This window comes from Abramis brama (genome assembly GCF_963993115.1).
Source record: "Abramis brama genome assembly, chromosome: 14".
In the NCBI taxonomy this organism is placed as follows: Eukaryota; Metazoa; Chordata; class Actinopteri; order Cypriniformes; family Leuciscidae; genus Abramis; species Abramis brama.
Genome location: NC_139976.1, coordinates 17,863,182 through 17,879,480, shown reverse-complemented (window position 1 = coordinate 17,879,480; position 16,299 = coordinate 17,863,182). Strand labels below are relative to the sequence as shown.

The 16,299-nt window shown below is 37.3% G+C and overlaps 1 protein-coding gene across 4 annotated transcripts; it reads right to left on the bottom strand.

The window, feature by feature from the left end:
* Nucleotides 1–56: 56 nt before the first annotated feature.
* On the bottom strand, nt 57–15,914 carry kctd17 (potassium channel tetramerization domain containing 17). Of its 4 annotated transcripts, none has more exons than XM_084135213.1 (7): nt 15,209–15,914; nt 9,153–9,261; nt 8,338–8,429; nt 7,884–8,030; nt 5,133–5,258; nt 4,707–4,832; nt 57–3,604 (listed from the first exon to the last, which is right to left on the bottom strand). In XM_084135213.1, exons 1-6 carry the CDS (start codon nt 15,827–15,829, stop codon nt 4,731–4,733), a joined length of 1,197 nt encoding a protein of 398 aa, XP_083991339.1. In that variant the 5' UTR covers nt 15,830–15,914; the 3' UTR covers nt 57–3,604; nt 4,707–4,730. The 4 variants fall into 4 exon arrangements, with proteins under 4 accessions (XP_083991339.1, XP_083991340.1, XP_083991341.1 ...); XM_084135214.1 differs by having other exon boundaries at nt 7,932–8,030; nt 15,209–15,909; XM_084135215.1 differs by lacking the exon at nt 4,707–4,832.
* Nucleotides 15,915–16,299: the final 385 nt, after the last annotated feature.

Below are 16,299 nucleotides of genomic sequence, written 5' to 3'. Positions count from 1 at the left end.
ATATTTCATTTTCAGCTAAATAATAATATAATAATAAACATGATAAACTCTTCACACACATTTGAAAAAGAAACGAAACTTTATTTCAATTGTTTTGATAACTATTTACACAATAATGCTGCTTGGACATCTACAGTAATTCATGATTGTTTTCTGTGCTAAAAGATATTCTCTTGGTTGAAGAGACTAATTAATCCAATTAATCCAATATTCTTTGGCATACATACACGACTAAGGGTCTGTGCCCAGTTTCAACAAAACCCGTCAAGTAAAGAAAACCGTTGAGTTTTTTTTTTCAATAGGCTGCGAATCAAAGCTAATTGTTAATGTTATATGTAATAAAGTACATATAAAGTACATAAAAAAACTAAATAAATAACAACAAAATTCAATTTTACCTTTCACACCATGAAAACAAAGCCACAACCCATATTTTATAAATAAATAATATGTAAGAGTTCATTGGAAGTATGGTATACAAACTACCTATAATGTAGATATGAATTCAAGAAACTGTCAAGGAAACATAACAAAGAGGGGGAGAAAAAAAAAGAAGCAAAAAAAAAAAAAAAAAAATAGGTAACATTTCTCTAGTATCAAAATCACAGACTATGTTTTTGATACTAGAGAAATGTTACACAAATGTAACAAAACAAAACCATAAAGTAAAAAAAAAAGGGCACAGTGTGTGTACAGACTAAAATTCAACATAAACCAAAACATTACCTGTGCCCTGACAAGTAATCTGACATTTATTAGAATAAAATAAATACAGATGGATGGCACGGTATGATTATAAAAAATACAAGGCCATAAAAAAATGATGCAAATAACACATAAAAGATCAAACTTGAAAACTAAAACATACCTCTGAAATTCAAAGCAGTGAGAAGATTTGTTCAACACACCAGTACAAAGTTTAAAGAGATTATTATACTGTACTGAACTGACATGCTAATATATGTGTCGTATTAAAACTTCTGCTGCTTCTACACACGTTGATGGAATTTATGATATCTCCTCTGTTTCATATAATTCACTATTCTCTATCTAGACACAAGGACTGTTATTATGCTCACAGTTTTAGAACATAGCAGCAGCTAATGGGGACAGAATAAGAATTGATTGACCCAGTAACACACTGAGCTACAAAACTGTGTTTACAAATGCCTCTCTCCTCTGTATAAATATAATAATAATAATAATAGGTCATGTTGCTATTACAAACTAATTGAATGTTTGTTAAAAAAAAACAAAAAAAAACACAATTTTAAGTCAGTATTGACCGATAATGCTGTCATCAAACATGACAACGAAAAAAAAATTCACCCATCTAAATATACAGTGGCCCCAAAAAGTATCTGAACACTTAAGTCACATTTAAAAACATTTTAAAAATGGTTTCACTGCATTAAATAGAGAATATGTGGCATCTCCAAACAAATGAAGCCTGAAATTGATTTTTTTTCCCCAATTACTTTTAATCAACTGGTCTCTGCGCTACTTTTAGTGAGTGTTGAGTGTTATCAGAATGACCACAAAAACCTATCAAACATTTTCCTGTGAAAAGTGTGCTTTAAAAAAAGTATTTTTGGTTAAGTGCTTGGTTTGCTATTCTGTCATGTAACGCGATGACATTTATGCACTTTTAACATGGCTTAAGCATCCAAATGTGTTGAGGGGCACTGTATCTATTCAAATTTGTGCAAAACTACAGCATATTTAATAAACAAGCTTAGAGCTTAGGCATGCAAATCAGCCCACAGCACATCAAAATCCCAAAGAAAGCTAATTTGTATGGCTCTAGGCTAAAGAGAGCAAAAGGTGCTTGATAATTTGTTGAATTGAGGCGTGTTGATTGGGACGATTTTGATTGCCAGACTAGTTCCTTTAAAAGAAATCTATCCTTCACACAAACACATTAACAAGTGACACAGTATCATAATGCAGCACATTAGCTGAATGAACAAAACTAACTTCATTGTAAGTAAACTGTGCCCCGGACCTATTAAAAATCCATGTACAGCGTACAAACACAACCAGAACTCTCCCGAGCCCTGTAATATCCCAGTGACCTCTAATGACACCCTGACCTTTTAGCCGGCGCCAACGACTATCAAAATGAACTTCCACAGACTGTAAATGGGGGTAAAGTGCACTGCTGGTGGTCTGCCAGGGTGACACTGCTGGCAATTTACCCACAACTGATGCTAGATGGAACAGGACATGACCCGTGTCTGTAGCAGAGCCGCCCTTCTTCTGCTATAGCAAATGTGCAAAACCTAAATACTAAATAACTGATTACAGTCTCATATCCACACAGTCTTTCCATCATTGATTACAATGTCTATCCTGACTAAGCCAGACTAAAGGCCCGTTCACACCAAGGACGATAACTATAAAGATAGGGTTCTATAAATCGTTCTCAACATTAAAGAATAGCACAGTTCACACCACAGCTATAACGATGACCGCACAGAGAAACGATATTGTTGGAATCACTTTCAAATGATTTTATCCAGCTGATGAACTACAGCCAATCAGAATCCATCCAGCTGTAACGAGCTCGAGCATTTAAAGTGAGAGACAAGCTGATCTCAGAACGATGCTAATATAGTTATTTTGGTGTGAACGGGCCTTAAAGGGTAACTCTCGCCAAAATGCAACCTAGGGTCTTTTTGTTAATCTATCCGAGGCTATTTCTGACAGTCAAAAATAGTCGATCTCCGAATGCAACGTAACAGGGAGGAGAGTAAAGATGGAAAGCTCCTAACGCTTAGTTCCATATAAATTCACGGATAATTTGTTGTTTTGTCGTTAGTGAAAATCAATATTGACCTTGTATTTGAAAAAGGATGCTCATATGAGAAGCAATACTAAAATTTAGAGTCAGTTCATTCACATTCAGAGGTTGACTATTTTTGACTGTCAAAATGCCGGCGGACACAGCTACAGTGAGTTGTTCAAAATTTTTCTTTTTAGTAAACTCTGTGTACACAAACAATGTTCTCAATGCTCGAGTTCATATGTAGAGCCCCTGGTGATACTTCGAGCAAAGTTTCATGTTGTCGAGCCTTCTTAGTGTTTTAAAAATAGCGATTTTTGATGCTCTCATAGAAGTGCCCCTAGCACTCCCATTCAAAAGGCAATTTGACCGAAAACGGAAATACGGTCAAACTTAAAAGTGCCGTTTCCATTCTAATTATGCTTTTAAACGAAAGTTTTCCTCGGGTAGATTAACAAAAAGACCCTAGGTTGCATTTTGGTGATAGTTACCCTTTAAGTATTTTAGTTTAAATGCATTATATTTACTTAAATTACTATAGTATCCTATAACTATGTTGCTCTTTGGTAACAGGCCATGTACTAAGATAGTAATTGTGATCTTTTCTTAATACCTCAGGTGCCTTTTGCTTTTAGGATTTCAATTCAATTTTTTTGCTGCTGGTTGTGAAGTCTCCCGCTAATACCCGTTATTCGAGTCAACAAATCTAAAAAAGTATGGCTATAAAAACAGCATCATGAGCACATGAAAAAAAAAATGGATATCTAGAAAAATAAAATTCTTTGTATCCTACATCCGGGACCCATGGATCTGGAACAGCTGCAAAAGAGTTGGAAAATATATTATAGTCACAGAAATACACTACTGTTCAAAAGTTTGGGGTCAGTATGATTTCTTTGGAAGACATTAGTACTTTTTTTCTGCAAGGATGCATTAATTTGATCAAAAGTTAAGGCAGCGACATTTATAATATTACAGAAGAATTTTGTTGGTCTTTTATGCTCTTTTGAACCTTATTCTTCAATGAATCCTGATAACAAATGTATCAATTTCCACAAAAATATTAAGCAGCACAATGGTTTTAAACATTAATAATTATAATAAAATAAATCAACATATTAGAATGATTTCTGAAGGATCATGCGACACTGAAAACGAGATGCTGAAAATTCTGTAATAAATATTACGAAAACAATCGCTTTAGATTGTAATAATATTTTTGTAATAATATGTTTTCAAAAACATTTAAAAAATATTACAGACCCCGTAACTTTTGAACAGTAGTGTATAACTACAGAAATCTAGAATTACTAGTAACTTTGGATATGGATGGTGTAGAGTGAGAAATATGCCTCCTTGTATGTTTCATGTAATTATGACAAATACGAAGATCATTTTTGCTGGAGATGTGGATATGGGTGGAGATGGCGGTGACTCAATGGCAGTTTATGGAACAGACGCTGTGCTAAATATTGAAGTCATTCAGTTGAGTCATTCGTTCGCCATTTCTGGTCTAGTGACCTGTGCTAAAAAATCCCATTTTTAAGATGTATGTATCCAAGTTTATATTCAAAGTTCAGTACCGCACAATAGTTTGTCTGGACAGTTGTGAATTGTGTTTACATAGGAAATAGATTCTTACGAGGGAAAATCATGCTTGGGAGTTGCAAGGAGGTAAAGGCTATTGCATTTCATTGCACTGTGCTCATAAAAGGCAAGTAAAACTAGTTGGATAAATCCTCCTCATACAACCTTGTATCATAGGACTATTTTCACAGCCAAACAAACTAATATAGATTTATTGTTGTTTCTTTGTGCTCGTCTTATTTGGTGCACTGAAATGCAATTTACCAAAACCCTCAGACTGATAGAATTTTGTACATCTACCACTAATACAACCAACATGACAGCATTTCCTCACCAATTCCTTTGACATAAGTTTCTGCTAATCTCTAATCCACTCATTGGGGGTGGCATTTCTTTCTCCCACTTCCTCCTCCTCCTCCTCCTCCTTCCTCGCTCCATCTTCCTCCTGTGTGTCCGAGGTCTAGTTGTGTAATGAGTGGACAACAGGGTGAACAGAAACCGGTGGGATCGCAGCACGACAGATGATGGCATACCAAAAAAAAAAAAAATGAAAAAGATTTATGAATTTGTGAAGAGTAGGTGTGGGAGGATCTCAAGGCTATTGATGTGAAATGAGATGAAAAGAAGCAGATTTTGTAGATCGTAAGCATGTTTTTGAGGAATGTGTCAGTGGAACTGTGCTTTACGGTGTTTGTGAGATGGCACGATCAAAAACAGTGAGCCGTTACGCGTGCATGTATGTGTCTGCAGGTTCTCCAACCTTAGTCTTGTGGCTCTGCTCCGTCCCCAAACCCCCACCCGAGGTGTGCAGCTCTTTTGACACCACACACAGAAATTCAGCCTGGTCCTCTGTTCCATAGCTGTAAGATGAGCCAATGTTCACCATCTTGAAAAGCAAAGAACAGCCAAGAAAGAGAGAGATAGAGAGAAGGTTTTTCTTCATGACAGGTACTTGAGATTTGAGGAAAGGGGAGAGGGACCATGAAGGAAAACATCAAGATGGATCAAATGCCTAGTCAGCTGTACCAAACACATCTTCATTGCATTCATTAGAGATAGTTTAGGTTGGACAACTAGTCAAATTGGCATGCTGATAGTGTATTGTGCTTTATGGATGCATACTTTTTGTGTGAACCAATCATTTTGTGCAATAGAGAGCCTAAGTCCCTCCCCTTCCGGTGGACCACTATGGGACATTATTTCGGAAAAATATTGTATGGTAGTCAATGGCGAGAGACAACAAATATTTTGATCTCGTTTGAATTGTGACCTGAATTACACATATGGGGCCCTATCTTGCACCCAGCGCAATTGACTTTGTACACTGACGCATGTATCATTCCTATTTTGCACCCGCGCAAAGCGCGCTTTTCCCTCCACAGAAGCACGTCGCTAAACTAGGGAATGAACTTGCGCTCCCTGGGCGGTTCAGCGCAAAAAAGGAGGCGTGTTCCGGCGCAAACGTTCCTTCATGCTATTTTGCAGGTTTAGAAAACAATTGCGCCACTAGCCAGGAAAAAACAGTTTAAAGTCAGTGGCGCGTTGCGCATGTTATTCATATGCTATTTTAAGGGCGCATGCTTGGCCATAATCAATGTAGCGTGTGCACAACGCGCATACACTTTGATTCTCTCATCTACACAGAAGCAGCAGTTTTCATTTTTGCAAATCATACATTATTATGATAGATAGATAGATAGATAGATAGATTGATAGATTGATAGATAGATTGATAGATAGATAGACAATTTATTATAAAAGCATACATCTAGCTTACACATTTACCCAAATTATCATACACCTTTTTAACCGAAGTTAATTTGGGTGGGTTTCTCCATCCCCAACGTCCCTGACGAGAGCGTTGCTCTCCTTGGCTGTGAACCGCTGGCGCGCGTCTGGCAAATCCGCCGTTATAATAGGAATCCGCTTTAGAACAAAGCGCGTCTGCTCTTAAAGGGAATGTGAGATGTCGCTCTGATTGGTTTATTTCACGTTATGCCCAAACCACACCTATGAATAATGAAGCTACTTCAGACCAACCCATTTTTGATTTGCGCCTGGCGCAAGAGTCATTTATCCCGCTGGGAAAATAGCAACAGCGCCAAGACCCGCCCACAAAGTTACTTGCGCTTTGCGCTTTGACACTTGCGTTTCAGATCGTTAAAATAGGGCCCATGATGTTTGTCAATTTAAAAGATACATTTTAAAGTCAAGAAAGTCGCAGTTTGATGTAAAACTGTTGAGGTATAAGACTGTGAAAATACGTAATTACAGAGACTACAAACCCAAAAGGCGCACATGTGACGTCATACCTTTTCTCTCAATGAATGAAGCTAACTTTACTGAAGCTAACGTCTGTCATTTTTTCTATAGTCTTACGTTATAATCGTAACGTTACGCCGTCATGCCTGAGTGTTTTGTACCAGACTGCACACATACGAGCAACGGATGGTGACGTACATAGTGCGAGACGAGAGATGTAGTTCATTGAGCGATTTTCACATGAAACTAAATGTTACTCTTCTGTTTTATGACAAACTGCGACTTTCTTGACTTTCATAATTATCTTTTAAATTGACAAACATCATATGTGTAATTCAGGGCACAGTTCAGACAGAATAAAAAGATAAGTTGTCTCTCGTCATTGACTACATACATATTTTTTCCGAAATAAGGTCCCATGAGCCGGAAGCAGAGGGGAGGGACTTAGGCTCTCTATATAGGGTAATAGATATTTAGCCTTGATTTTTTTTTTTTTTTTTTAAATGTTGGTTTATGTACACATGCAGATGGACGATTTTGAATGTTGCATTGAATAGAATTGTTGCTCATGTCTTGCATAGTTTTTTAGTGTCTCACACCATGAGCATTGCTTTCTAATTTAGTATTTTAAAGGGATAGTTCACCCAAAAATCATTTACTCACCCTCATGTCATGAGCAATTGTTTCTCAAATATATATATATATTTGTCTATACAATGGAAGACAAATGGAAGATATAAACAATTTTTGTCTATACAATGGAAGTCAATAGGTACCAATGTTGTTTGGTTACCACTGTTCTTCAAAATATCTTCTTTTGTGTTTTTACAAAAGAAAGAATACAGGTTTGGAATGAAATGAGGGTTAAGAAAATAATGACAGAATGTTCATTTTTGGGTGAACTATTCTTTTAAGAAACGTATCTTATTGGTGTATGGTGGACCCTAAATCACTCTTATTTTGTTAGAATATGTAGTTTTCCACTTTTCGAATGTGCAAAATATCATTAGGGATGTGCAAAACTACCGACAAAGCTGGAATATCACATAGTTTGTCATTTTTCAACAACGCATAATGATTGAGAGGTTTTGGTGCAACTGACCAAGTAAAATCCAGATGGACACAAATGGCAAAAGTTTAATTTCACACTTTAGCTATGCTACTGGACTCTGAATCTGAGGGGAGAATTGGACACTGGGAAAATTAGGATCAGGGGAAGGGAAATCAACTCAGTGTCAGTCCAACCCACAGTCCAGAGCAGTCCGGGGCGGGGTTTTCGGCAGGCGCGCACGCTGACCTGCTCAAACTTCCAGCCGTCCGACATGGTGGACACCATCTGGGTCAGCTCCTCTTCCTGACACTGCAACACCCGATACACGTGCTTTGGTGGTACCTGCTGTAAGAGAGACAGAGGGAGAGGGTGAAGACTGGTGAAGAGTAAAAAAAGAAATGTGGTGGGTAGTGGAGGAGAATGCCAAAAGACGAGTATGGAAAGAAGAGCGAAAGTGGGTGGGAAACTGACGGCTGTTGCATAAGCACGCAAATATAGTCACAAATGTACAGTAGAAACTGAGACGGACAGAAATATAGTGCTGAGAAGGTGATGAAGCTGAAAACTGGATACTAATGGAAAAAAAGCAATAGCCTATATTTCCAGAAACTGAAGCTACATGGGAGGCATGATAAAACACCCTGTTCATTACCTGTGTAGCCTTGGAGTCTCGCTCAAGAATCCTCTCTTTGATTAATTTAATCAGCGGTGTGATGTTGTAGAACTCTGCCTCCTCCAAGACACCTGACGGCACAGACACATTTTTACATTTTCATACAGTTATGTACCGATATTGAAATGATAAATAAATTAAATGAAACACCTAAAACTAAAATGAATCGTTGTAAATGCTGCAAGTGAATAAAAGCCAGATTTAAACATTTAACAGTGCTATTATATTAGTGTTTTTAAATATTAACTTTAAGATGAAAAATAATCTAAATGTAAAAAATAGGGGAAATTACCATATACAATTAAATATCCAAAATCGACTCGTTGTTAACTAACATTGTTAAAAAAATTTTTTTCATCAATTGAAATTAACTGGGGGCATAATAAAAAGAGACAAAAACAGAACTAAAATTGTAATGAAAACTAAAAAATATAAAAATAAAAACAAATGAATTACAGTAAATTGTAATCTAAACATGCATTTTCTGTAAAGCTACGTTGAAACAATATGTATTGTGAAAAGCGCTATACAAATAAATGTGAATTTAATTGAATTCAAAAGTATTAATACATACTATGATATGACATTAATAATACTAAAATAGCACAACTGAATAATATCGATAATTAAAAAAGGTCTCTAATACTGGGTGATAATCATATGGTACCAATGCATCAATAGTTATGTGTTGATTTTAAAATATATTATTATTATAATATTAAAATGGTATTACCATAAATTTGAAAATGCATAGTCTGACAAGTGACAACAGTTCTGAGAATAAATGAACAGACCTTCTTCTGCCAACTCCTTGTTATAAACCAGCTTCCCATGTCGCAGATAGTTGAGTATGGGACCAAAATAGGTGGGATCTCGGTCAATCACGTAAGCACCAGTTTCATCCTACACAAACACATCACAGGTATACAATTAGATGTTTAATAATGTGGGATTTACTTGTAAGTACAATATCATTAAATATGTCACATTAAATATAATAAAATAATATTTATTAATGATGTATATAATATTTTACCAATATTAGATGTTAACTTGCTAACATTTAATAATGTGGCAACTATTCCCTATGTAAATGTGATTGACTCTGTGCTGAAGCTGTTTAACTGCAGTACATGATGCACTGAACAGTACATCACCTCAGGGAATAAAATGTGACTTGGCACAAGAGAGGATGAACATTAAAGGAAAGGGCATGCGGAAAGTGGCAGTGAGCAGAGGTCACATTAGCATGGCCACGGTCATTGTCCCAGAATGGCTGAGGGTCTCTTCTTTGCAATGAATTACCCTAAGAGCTCAGCGCAGCTCTATCGAGACAGGACCTACGGAGCAGGGAACCATATAGCCTAGGCTACATCATACCCTAGTACAACATGCCCTACAGAGAACATTACACAACTGAGCCCAAGGAAAGAGCACTCTGAAAGGCACAAAGAGGAATCAGAGAACAAGGGAGTGCATAGAAGCACATTAGGGTGAAGGAGGTGGTAAAAAGAAAGAGGAAGATGTTGGCGTAACAGAAGGCTCAAGACTAAATTGCGGCACTGCAAGGTTATAAAAGCACTATAATAGAGAAAGCAGAGGGCATAAATGAGATAACACTGCAGATTCACAACATGGACTTGAACAACACACCTACACAACAAGCTAGATTTGATCCATTGTACAGCCCTTCTTTTGATTTTTTCGTACAAAAATTGCACAATTTTGCTGATATTCTGCTTTATTCAGTAAGTTCCATTTGTGACTGGATTCTGTGATTCAATCTGCTTCGTTATGCATCATAATTCATAGGGCTCTACATGGTATTACGTTAAAAGAGAGTTAGTTATGTGGGTTATTTATTGTTGTGTTATAAAGCTATAACCATTAGTAAGAATGTTTTTTTCAGTTAGTAGTGGTCCCCTCTCAAAACTAGGGTTGGGTACTGCAAGTTTCAATTGCAGTATGGTTAAAACATTTAGTCAAACATTTATATCAAACATGTTTCTTATTCTGTGTTTTTTTTTTTTTTTTTTGCAAAACGTTTTGTTGCAGCTGATTTCCATGAACAAAAATCAGCAGCCTAAAGAACACCACAAAACCACAGCAAAACACAACTGGACTAATTTCAATTCATTATTAAAGACAAGTTAACAGCAATAAAATAAGAACAAATAAACTAATTAGCAATAGCACAAATAAATACAACTGAATAAAGTTCAGATATTGAAATCAAATGTAAAAAGTGTTTTCTTTTTATAAATAAAATATTGATTAATCCTTATTACTTACAAGTTACAAAAGTTATTCAGTCAAGATCAGAGAGTGATTTTCTTTTGTTCTTTGATTAACAGTAATGACACAGACGGCAGCAGGTTTATTAGGCCGCGGTCACTTTAAAGGAACACTTCGACTTTTTGGGACTTTAGCTTATTCACTGTATTCCCAAGAGTTAGATAAGTCCATACATACCTTTTTCATCTCCGTGCGTGCTGTAAGTCTGTTTGACGCACCCACCGCTAGCCTAGCTTAGCACAAAGACTGGATGTAAATGGCTACAGCTAGCATACTAATCCCAATAAGTGACAAAATAACGCCAACATTTTCCTATTTACATGTTGTGATTTGTATAGTCACAGTGTGTACAAATAACAAGGTCATATGAGACACAGACATTTTTTTAAACATTTAAATACTGGGAACAATTTTCTCTGCTACTTGGGCGGAGTGATTAGCGCAGCACCCGAGAAGCGCCGTGGTGAGGAGCAGAGAGTTCGCTCAGAGTTGGAGTAATAGAGTCAGCAATTTCTAGCTAGTAAATGCAAAGTTTACAATCATGGGTGTTCGCTGTACAAAGTGGATCACCTGTGGCTGCGGTAAGTGTTCCGTTATGTTTTTAGATGACTAGCCTACTGTTACAGTGACATTAGCTAGATGTAATGTAACCTTAGTGACACAATTACATGAATAGGGTGCTACTATTACAGTTGTTCCCGGGCTCCATGTATCCCCTGTAATGTTAGTATTGTGTTGTCACAAACGTGCTCTGTTCGGCATCTTGTCTATCAGCTTCCAAAGTTTGTAACTCCTCGTCTGTGTATTCTGTCTCAAAACGATATGGTTCTGGATCTTGGTTTGATACCAAATAAAAATCCTCTGACAATTCCTCAAAGTCAGCCATGATCAAGAATCACATTCGCTACTAGCTAGTTAGTCACGTTGGTTTTGTTGGCGGAACGGTGCTTCTCGGGTGCTGCGCTAATCACTCCGCCCAAGTAGCAGTGCTTCGCCTTCTGAGAAAATTGTTCCCAGTATTTAAACGTTTAAAAAATGGCTGTGTCTCATATGACCTTGTTATTTGTACACACTGTGACTATACAAATCACAACATGTAAATAGGAAAATGTTGGCGTTATTTTGTCACTTATTGGGATTAGTATGCTAGCTGTAGCCATTTACATCCAGTCTTTGTGCTAAGCTAGGCTAGCGGTGGGTGCGTCAAACAGACTTACAGCACGCACGGAGATGAAAAAGGTATGTATGGACTTATCTAACTCTGGGGGATACGGTGAATAAGCTAAAGTCCCAAAAAGTCGAAGTGTTCCTTTAAGCTTTTATGCAGGATCCAATATACTGTTCCAAATGCGTTTTTTTCTTCTTCTGTGTTTACGAGAATATTTTGACAATTTCGTGTGCATTTGTGAGTTCAAGCGCAAGAAGACGCGATAGAGAACTCAATTTGGTATTCGTGCACTAAATGAGATGCGGCTCTTAGTGTGCGAGTGCCGAATTGAGTTCTCTTTTGCATCTTCTTGTGCTTGAAAATGGTTTGAAATCACATTAAAATGCACACACAGGAATCGATAAGTGGAATCGAAATTTTTATAATTTAAATAAAGTATCCAATTCCAGAATTGTAATCGATTTTTAACTCCCAACCCTACTCAAAACACTTTACATAGTGCTCTTTGTGGCCATTTGGATACATGCAGCAGCAGCAATTGTTTCAGCTACACACCGCCGGTATGGCGGTATTTGAAAAATACGTATCGTATGCAAAATTGAAACCAATATTACGGATGAACCGGGGTACCGCCCAGCACTAGCCAGTATGAAATATTTATTCCTTGTAAATTTTCTTAATTCACCTTACAATCATTTTGGGACTAACAATTGACAACATGGACATGAACAACATTCATAGACAACAAACTAATTATCACATATGGAGTTGCAAAAAGCATTAGCAAATATTTCCATTAGCAGCACAAAATCTCACAGATAATAGTAGCACAGAACTTAATTTACACATGATGAGCAAACACACACGCGTACACAAATCCCATTTTCGAACCAGCAAGTGCAGAAGACAGTCACACAGTACACATGACTAGACTTGACAGCAGCAGGCATGACAACACCTGCGCATGACTTCTGCAGCGAGTCAGAAGAGACAAGCTGTTGCCCCGCTCGGGATTTCACAAGAACACGAGAACAAACACAGGGGATTTCACACACAATACTACTGTATATGCCTTAAACACACAGAATTCAAATCAAACAAGTTCGCTATCTGTCCACGCTCATCTTGTGTTAACGTTTAACTCTGCAGTTGCACAAGGAAGTATAAGAACCACGTCCCGATAGGGAACTAGCTGCATCCCATGGGAAATACCTGGTAGGCAAACAAAGAGCTTATTAATTTCAAAACAGAACTGCATAATAACCGGTGACACATAAAGCATCACAGCATGCAATAAGAAAGCCATATTAACAATTTTTAACAGAACCAATTCTGGCTCATGTTAAAAGCACATTCACTCAAGATGTTGAGAAACTATCTAATAATATTTACTATAATAATAGACAGACATAAAGGATAAAACACATCTTAAAGGGATAGTTCACCCAAAAATGAAAATTCTATGAGTGTTGGTAGCCAAACAGTTTTGCTTCCCATTGACGTCCATTGTATGGACAAAAAACACAAAAAAACAATGGACGTCATTGGGAACCGAAACTGTTTGGCTACCAACATTCTTTGAAATATTTAAAAAAAACTATACACCCAAACTCTTTGAAAGGGAAAAATGCATATGTAAACAAGCAATGAAGAACAGAGCAGTCCAGGAATAGAACAGAGAAGCCTCCATAGATATTTTAGTGCAGAGGGCTGGGAGTCATCAAGGTGCCATGACTTTAATCTCATTAGAAGAGTGACATGAGCAGTGAGAGAGCACACAACACCACAGCGGCCAGTAATAACTGAGCTGCGATGAGTGATCGTCTGTGCCTCGTCACTCACTGTGCGGATGTGTGGAATAAGAGGGAATATAAGAGGATAGCTTGGGAGGGGGTGGATACTGTGAAGGCAGAGTACCATCTGTTAAGTCAAATAGCCTACTTTTAGTATGCCTTAAGATTAAAACATATAACACACATTTACACTTATATCGGTAAATCTCACCATATTTCACCCCAAAACCAAAAGACAGAAATTGAGAAATTATACTTTCTTAAAAATACAATGAAGCCTAAAGAAAATTAATTTCGGAACAATTATTATTATTTGCATTTTCTGACAATATTTTCATAACTAACATTAAATTTGATATGATAACTAACTACGGATAACTAACCATAAATTACGATAAATTTAAAAACAACACGCATTACTGTAAAGCGGAAAAAAGCAAAAATACATAGGGGTGAGTTCAGGGTGATTGGGACACTTTTGCTATTGAGAGGAATTGGAAAAAGTGTCCCAATAAACCTGAATTCACCATACTGTAAACTATAACATAGATGATGATGACCCATGGGAAGACATATGGAATGGCATATTAAAAACATGCATTTGTATATGTCAAAAAGCCAATACAATTCAAAATCATCCAGAGATTTCATATTCCCCATCCACTGGCTTTTCTAATCACTGATTGTCATGTGTTTAAAATGTATACTGAAGTAGGTACCATATAGTGCATGTTGTAGGTATTATTGTAGGTCCCATACAAATTATATTTGGCATCCAACTAGAATTACATCCAGTTTTATTAGATTTGGGCCTTCCAAGCAGACACATAAAGACATCTGCCAACAGGAAATTATATGATATTAACCTTCGCTGCCAAAAGAAAACGTTTTATTGCAGTGGGTCAGTGATAATAAGGTTTGCATAAGGTGATATTTGCTCTGGTCCCACTGGAACTCCCGCCAAGTGCTTTACATTCTGACAAATCAGTTCTATAAGATAGGGATGCTTCGTTTGGATTACCTTAGGCCTCATTTCCCTTGGGTCATTTAACAAGGCAGTAGGCCTATCTTAACCATATTCAAATCAAATAAAAAAATTATTTATAAAGCACAATAAAAGCAACAGATAGTTGACCACTATGCTGTCCAAAACTTTGCAAAAAAACCCAAACAAAAAAACAGTTTTGACCACAATGCAATGAGGAGTATCAATAAAAAAATATACAAAATTACTTGTAATAATAATAAAAGAAGCTTCATTATTTACATCCAAAATATGATTTCATGAGCTTCACTCCTATAAATTTAGGATGTGCTGATGATCTGGCCATCACCCCATCAAGAGGACTTCCCTCTACACAAAATCAGCTTCAGGTGGATCACATTATGTGATAAATGAATCGTGCAGTAAAATGTGTATTTTACTGGCCAATAACTGCGATGCCGCTGTAATGCACAAACACTGGGGGTCTGCATTAATAATCAGCGTAGCACGCGCACATCCATCTGACTGAAGACCCCCGTCGCATCATTAATACACCTCAGCGCCCTGGATCACAGAGTCATACATTAACATCACTCACTGCTGGCTTACCGTGTCCGAATGTAAGTCTTGCTGCTGGCACAGTCGGTACAGAAATGAAGTTTGTTCCTTTAGCAGCGTTTGTCGTGTCGTTAGAAACACCGTCCCGCCGACGTTGAGACGGACCCATTTGCCGTTATTGCCTCCGGTGGTATTAACAGCTGAACCGTTTCCTATGATATTCTCAGACCCACTGGATTCAACAGCATTAGCCGTGGCTGTTGTGGCTCCTTCGCTTCCCTCGTTATCTTTGTTGTTGTTATTGTTGTTGTTATTATTGTTTAGATTGCCGTGTGTTGTTGTTGCTGAAAGGGATCCCGTTTCCGGTAAAGCCTGGGGCGCCGCCGTTTTTCCTTTGTCCTCCGTTGCCATTAGGGTACTACACTGAGCCTGGTCTGGTGCGGACTGTCGGTGCGGCTCGGATGCTGTTCGGATGCCGTTCTGTCTCCCACGGTGAAGCGGCGTGCTACTGTTGTTTTGTTTTTTTGTTTTTTTCGTGTCATATAAGTAGAAAAAGCGCGGCAGTTGATTGGCTCGTATCCTGCGATGTGTTTGCCCCGCCCACTTGCCAGTTGATGCACTTTTGACGCAGAAACCAGTGCAGATTCTAGAATGAGGAATGTATTTAGGCATTAGCAGCTATTCATATTTAAGATTCTGCATTCTTACAAAATATTTAAGATTCTAGGACGTTAGTTAAGTTTGACTTGCATTTCGAGTTCATGCAGCTCGAGTGGGACAATTCAAATAATGTTTCACTCTATTTGTTATGCTGATAATATATTTTGTAACGAGCCTATAGCAAAATATTTTGTGGCCATGAAAACCAATATGAACGACCACTGTGAATATGAGTGGATTAGGGGGCATTAATGCCTAGTTTATGTTTATGCCTTTTTATAATGGTTTCATAATTTTTATCATATATGGGTAGGCCTATAGGCTATAACTACCAACAATTCACTGATCAAATTTAACATCTATTAATGATGTAGATTCATAGTGTAAATTCAACATCTATTCACCCTGTTACAAATTATTCAGCTTGCAAAGACTTTAAGAAAACAGATTTATATAAATGCAATTAAAGTTCTCTCTCAATT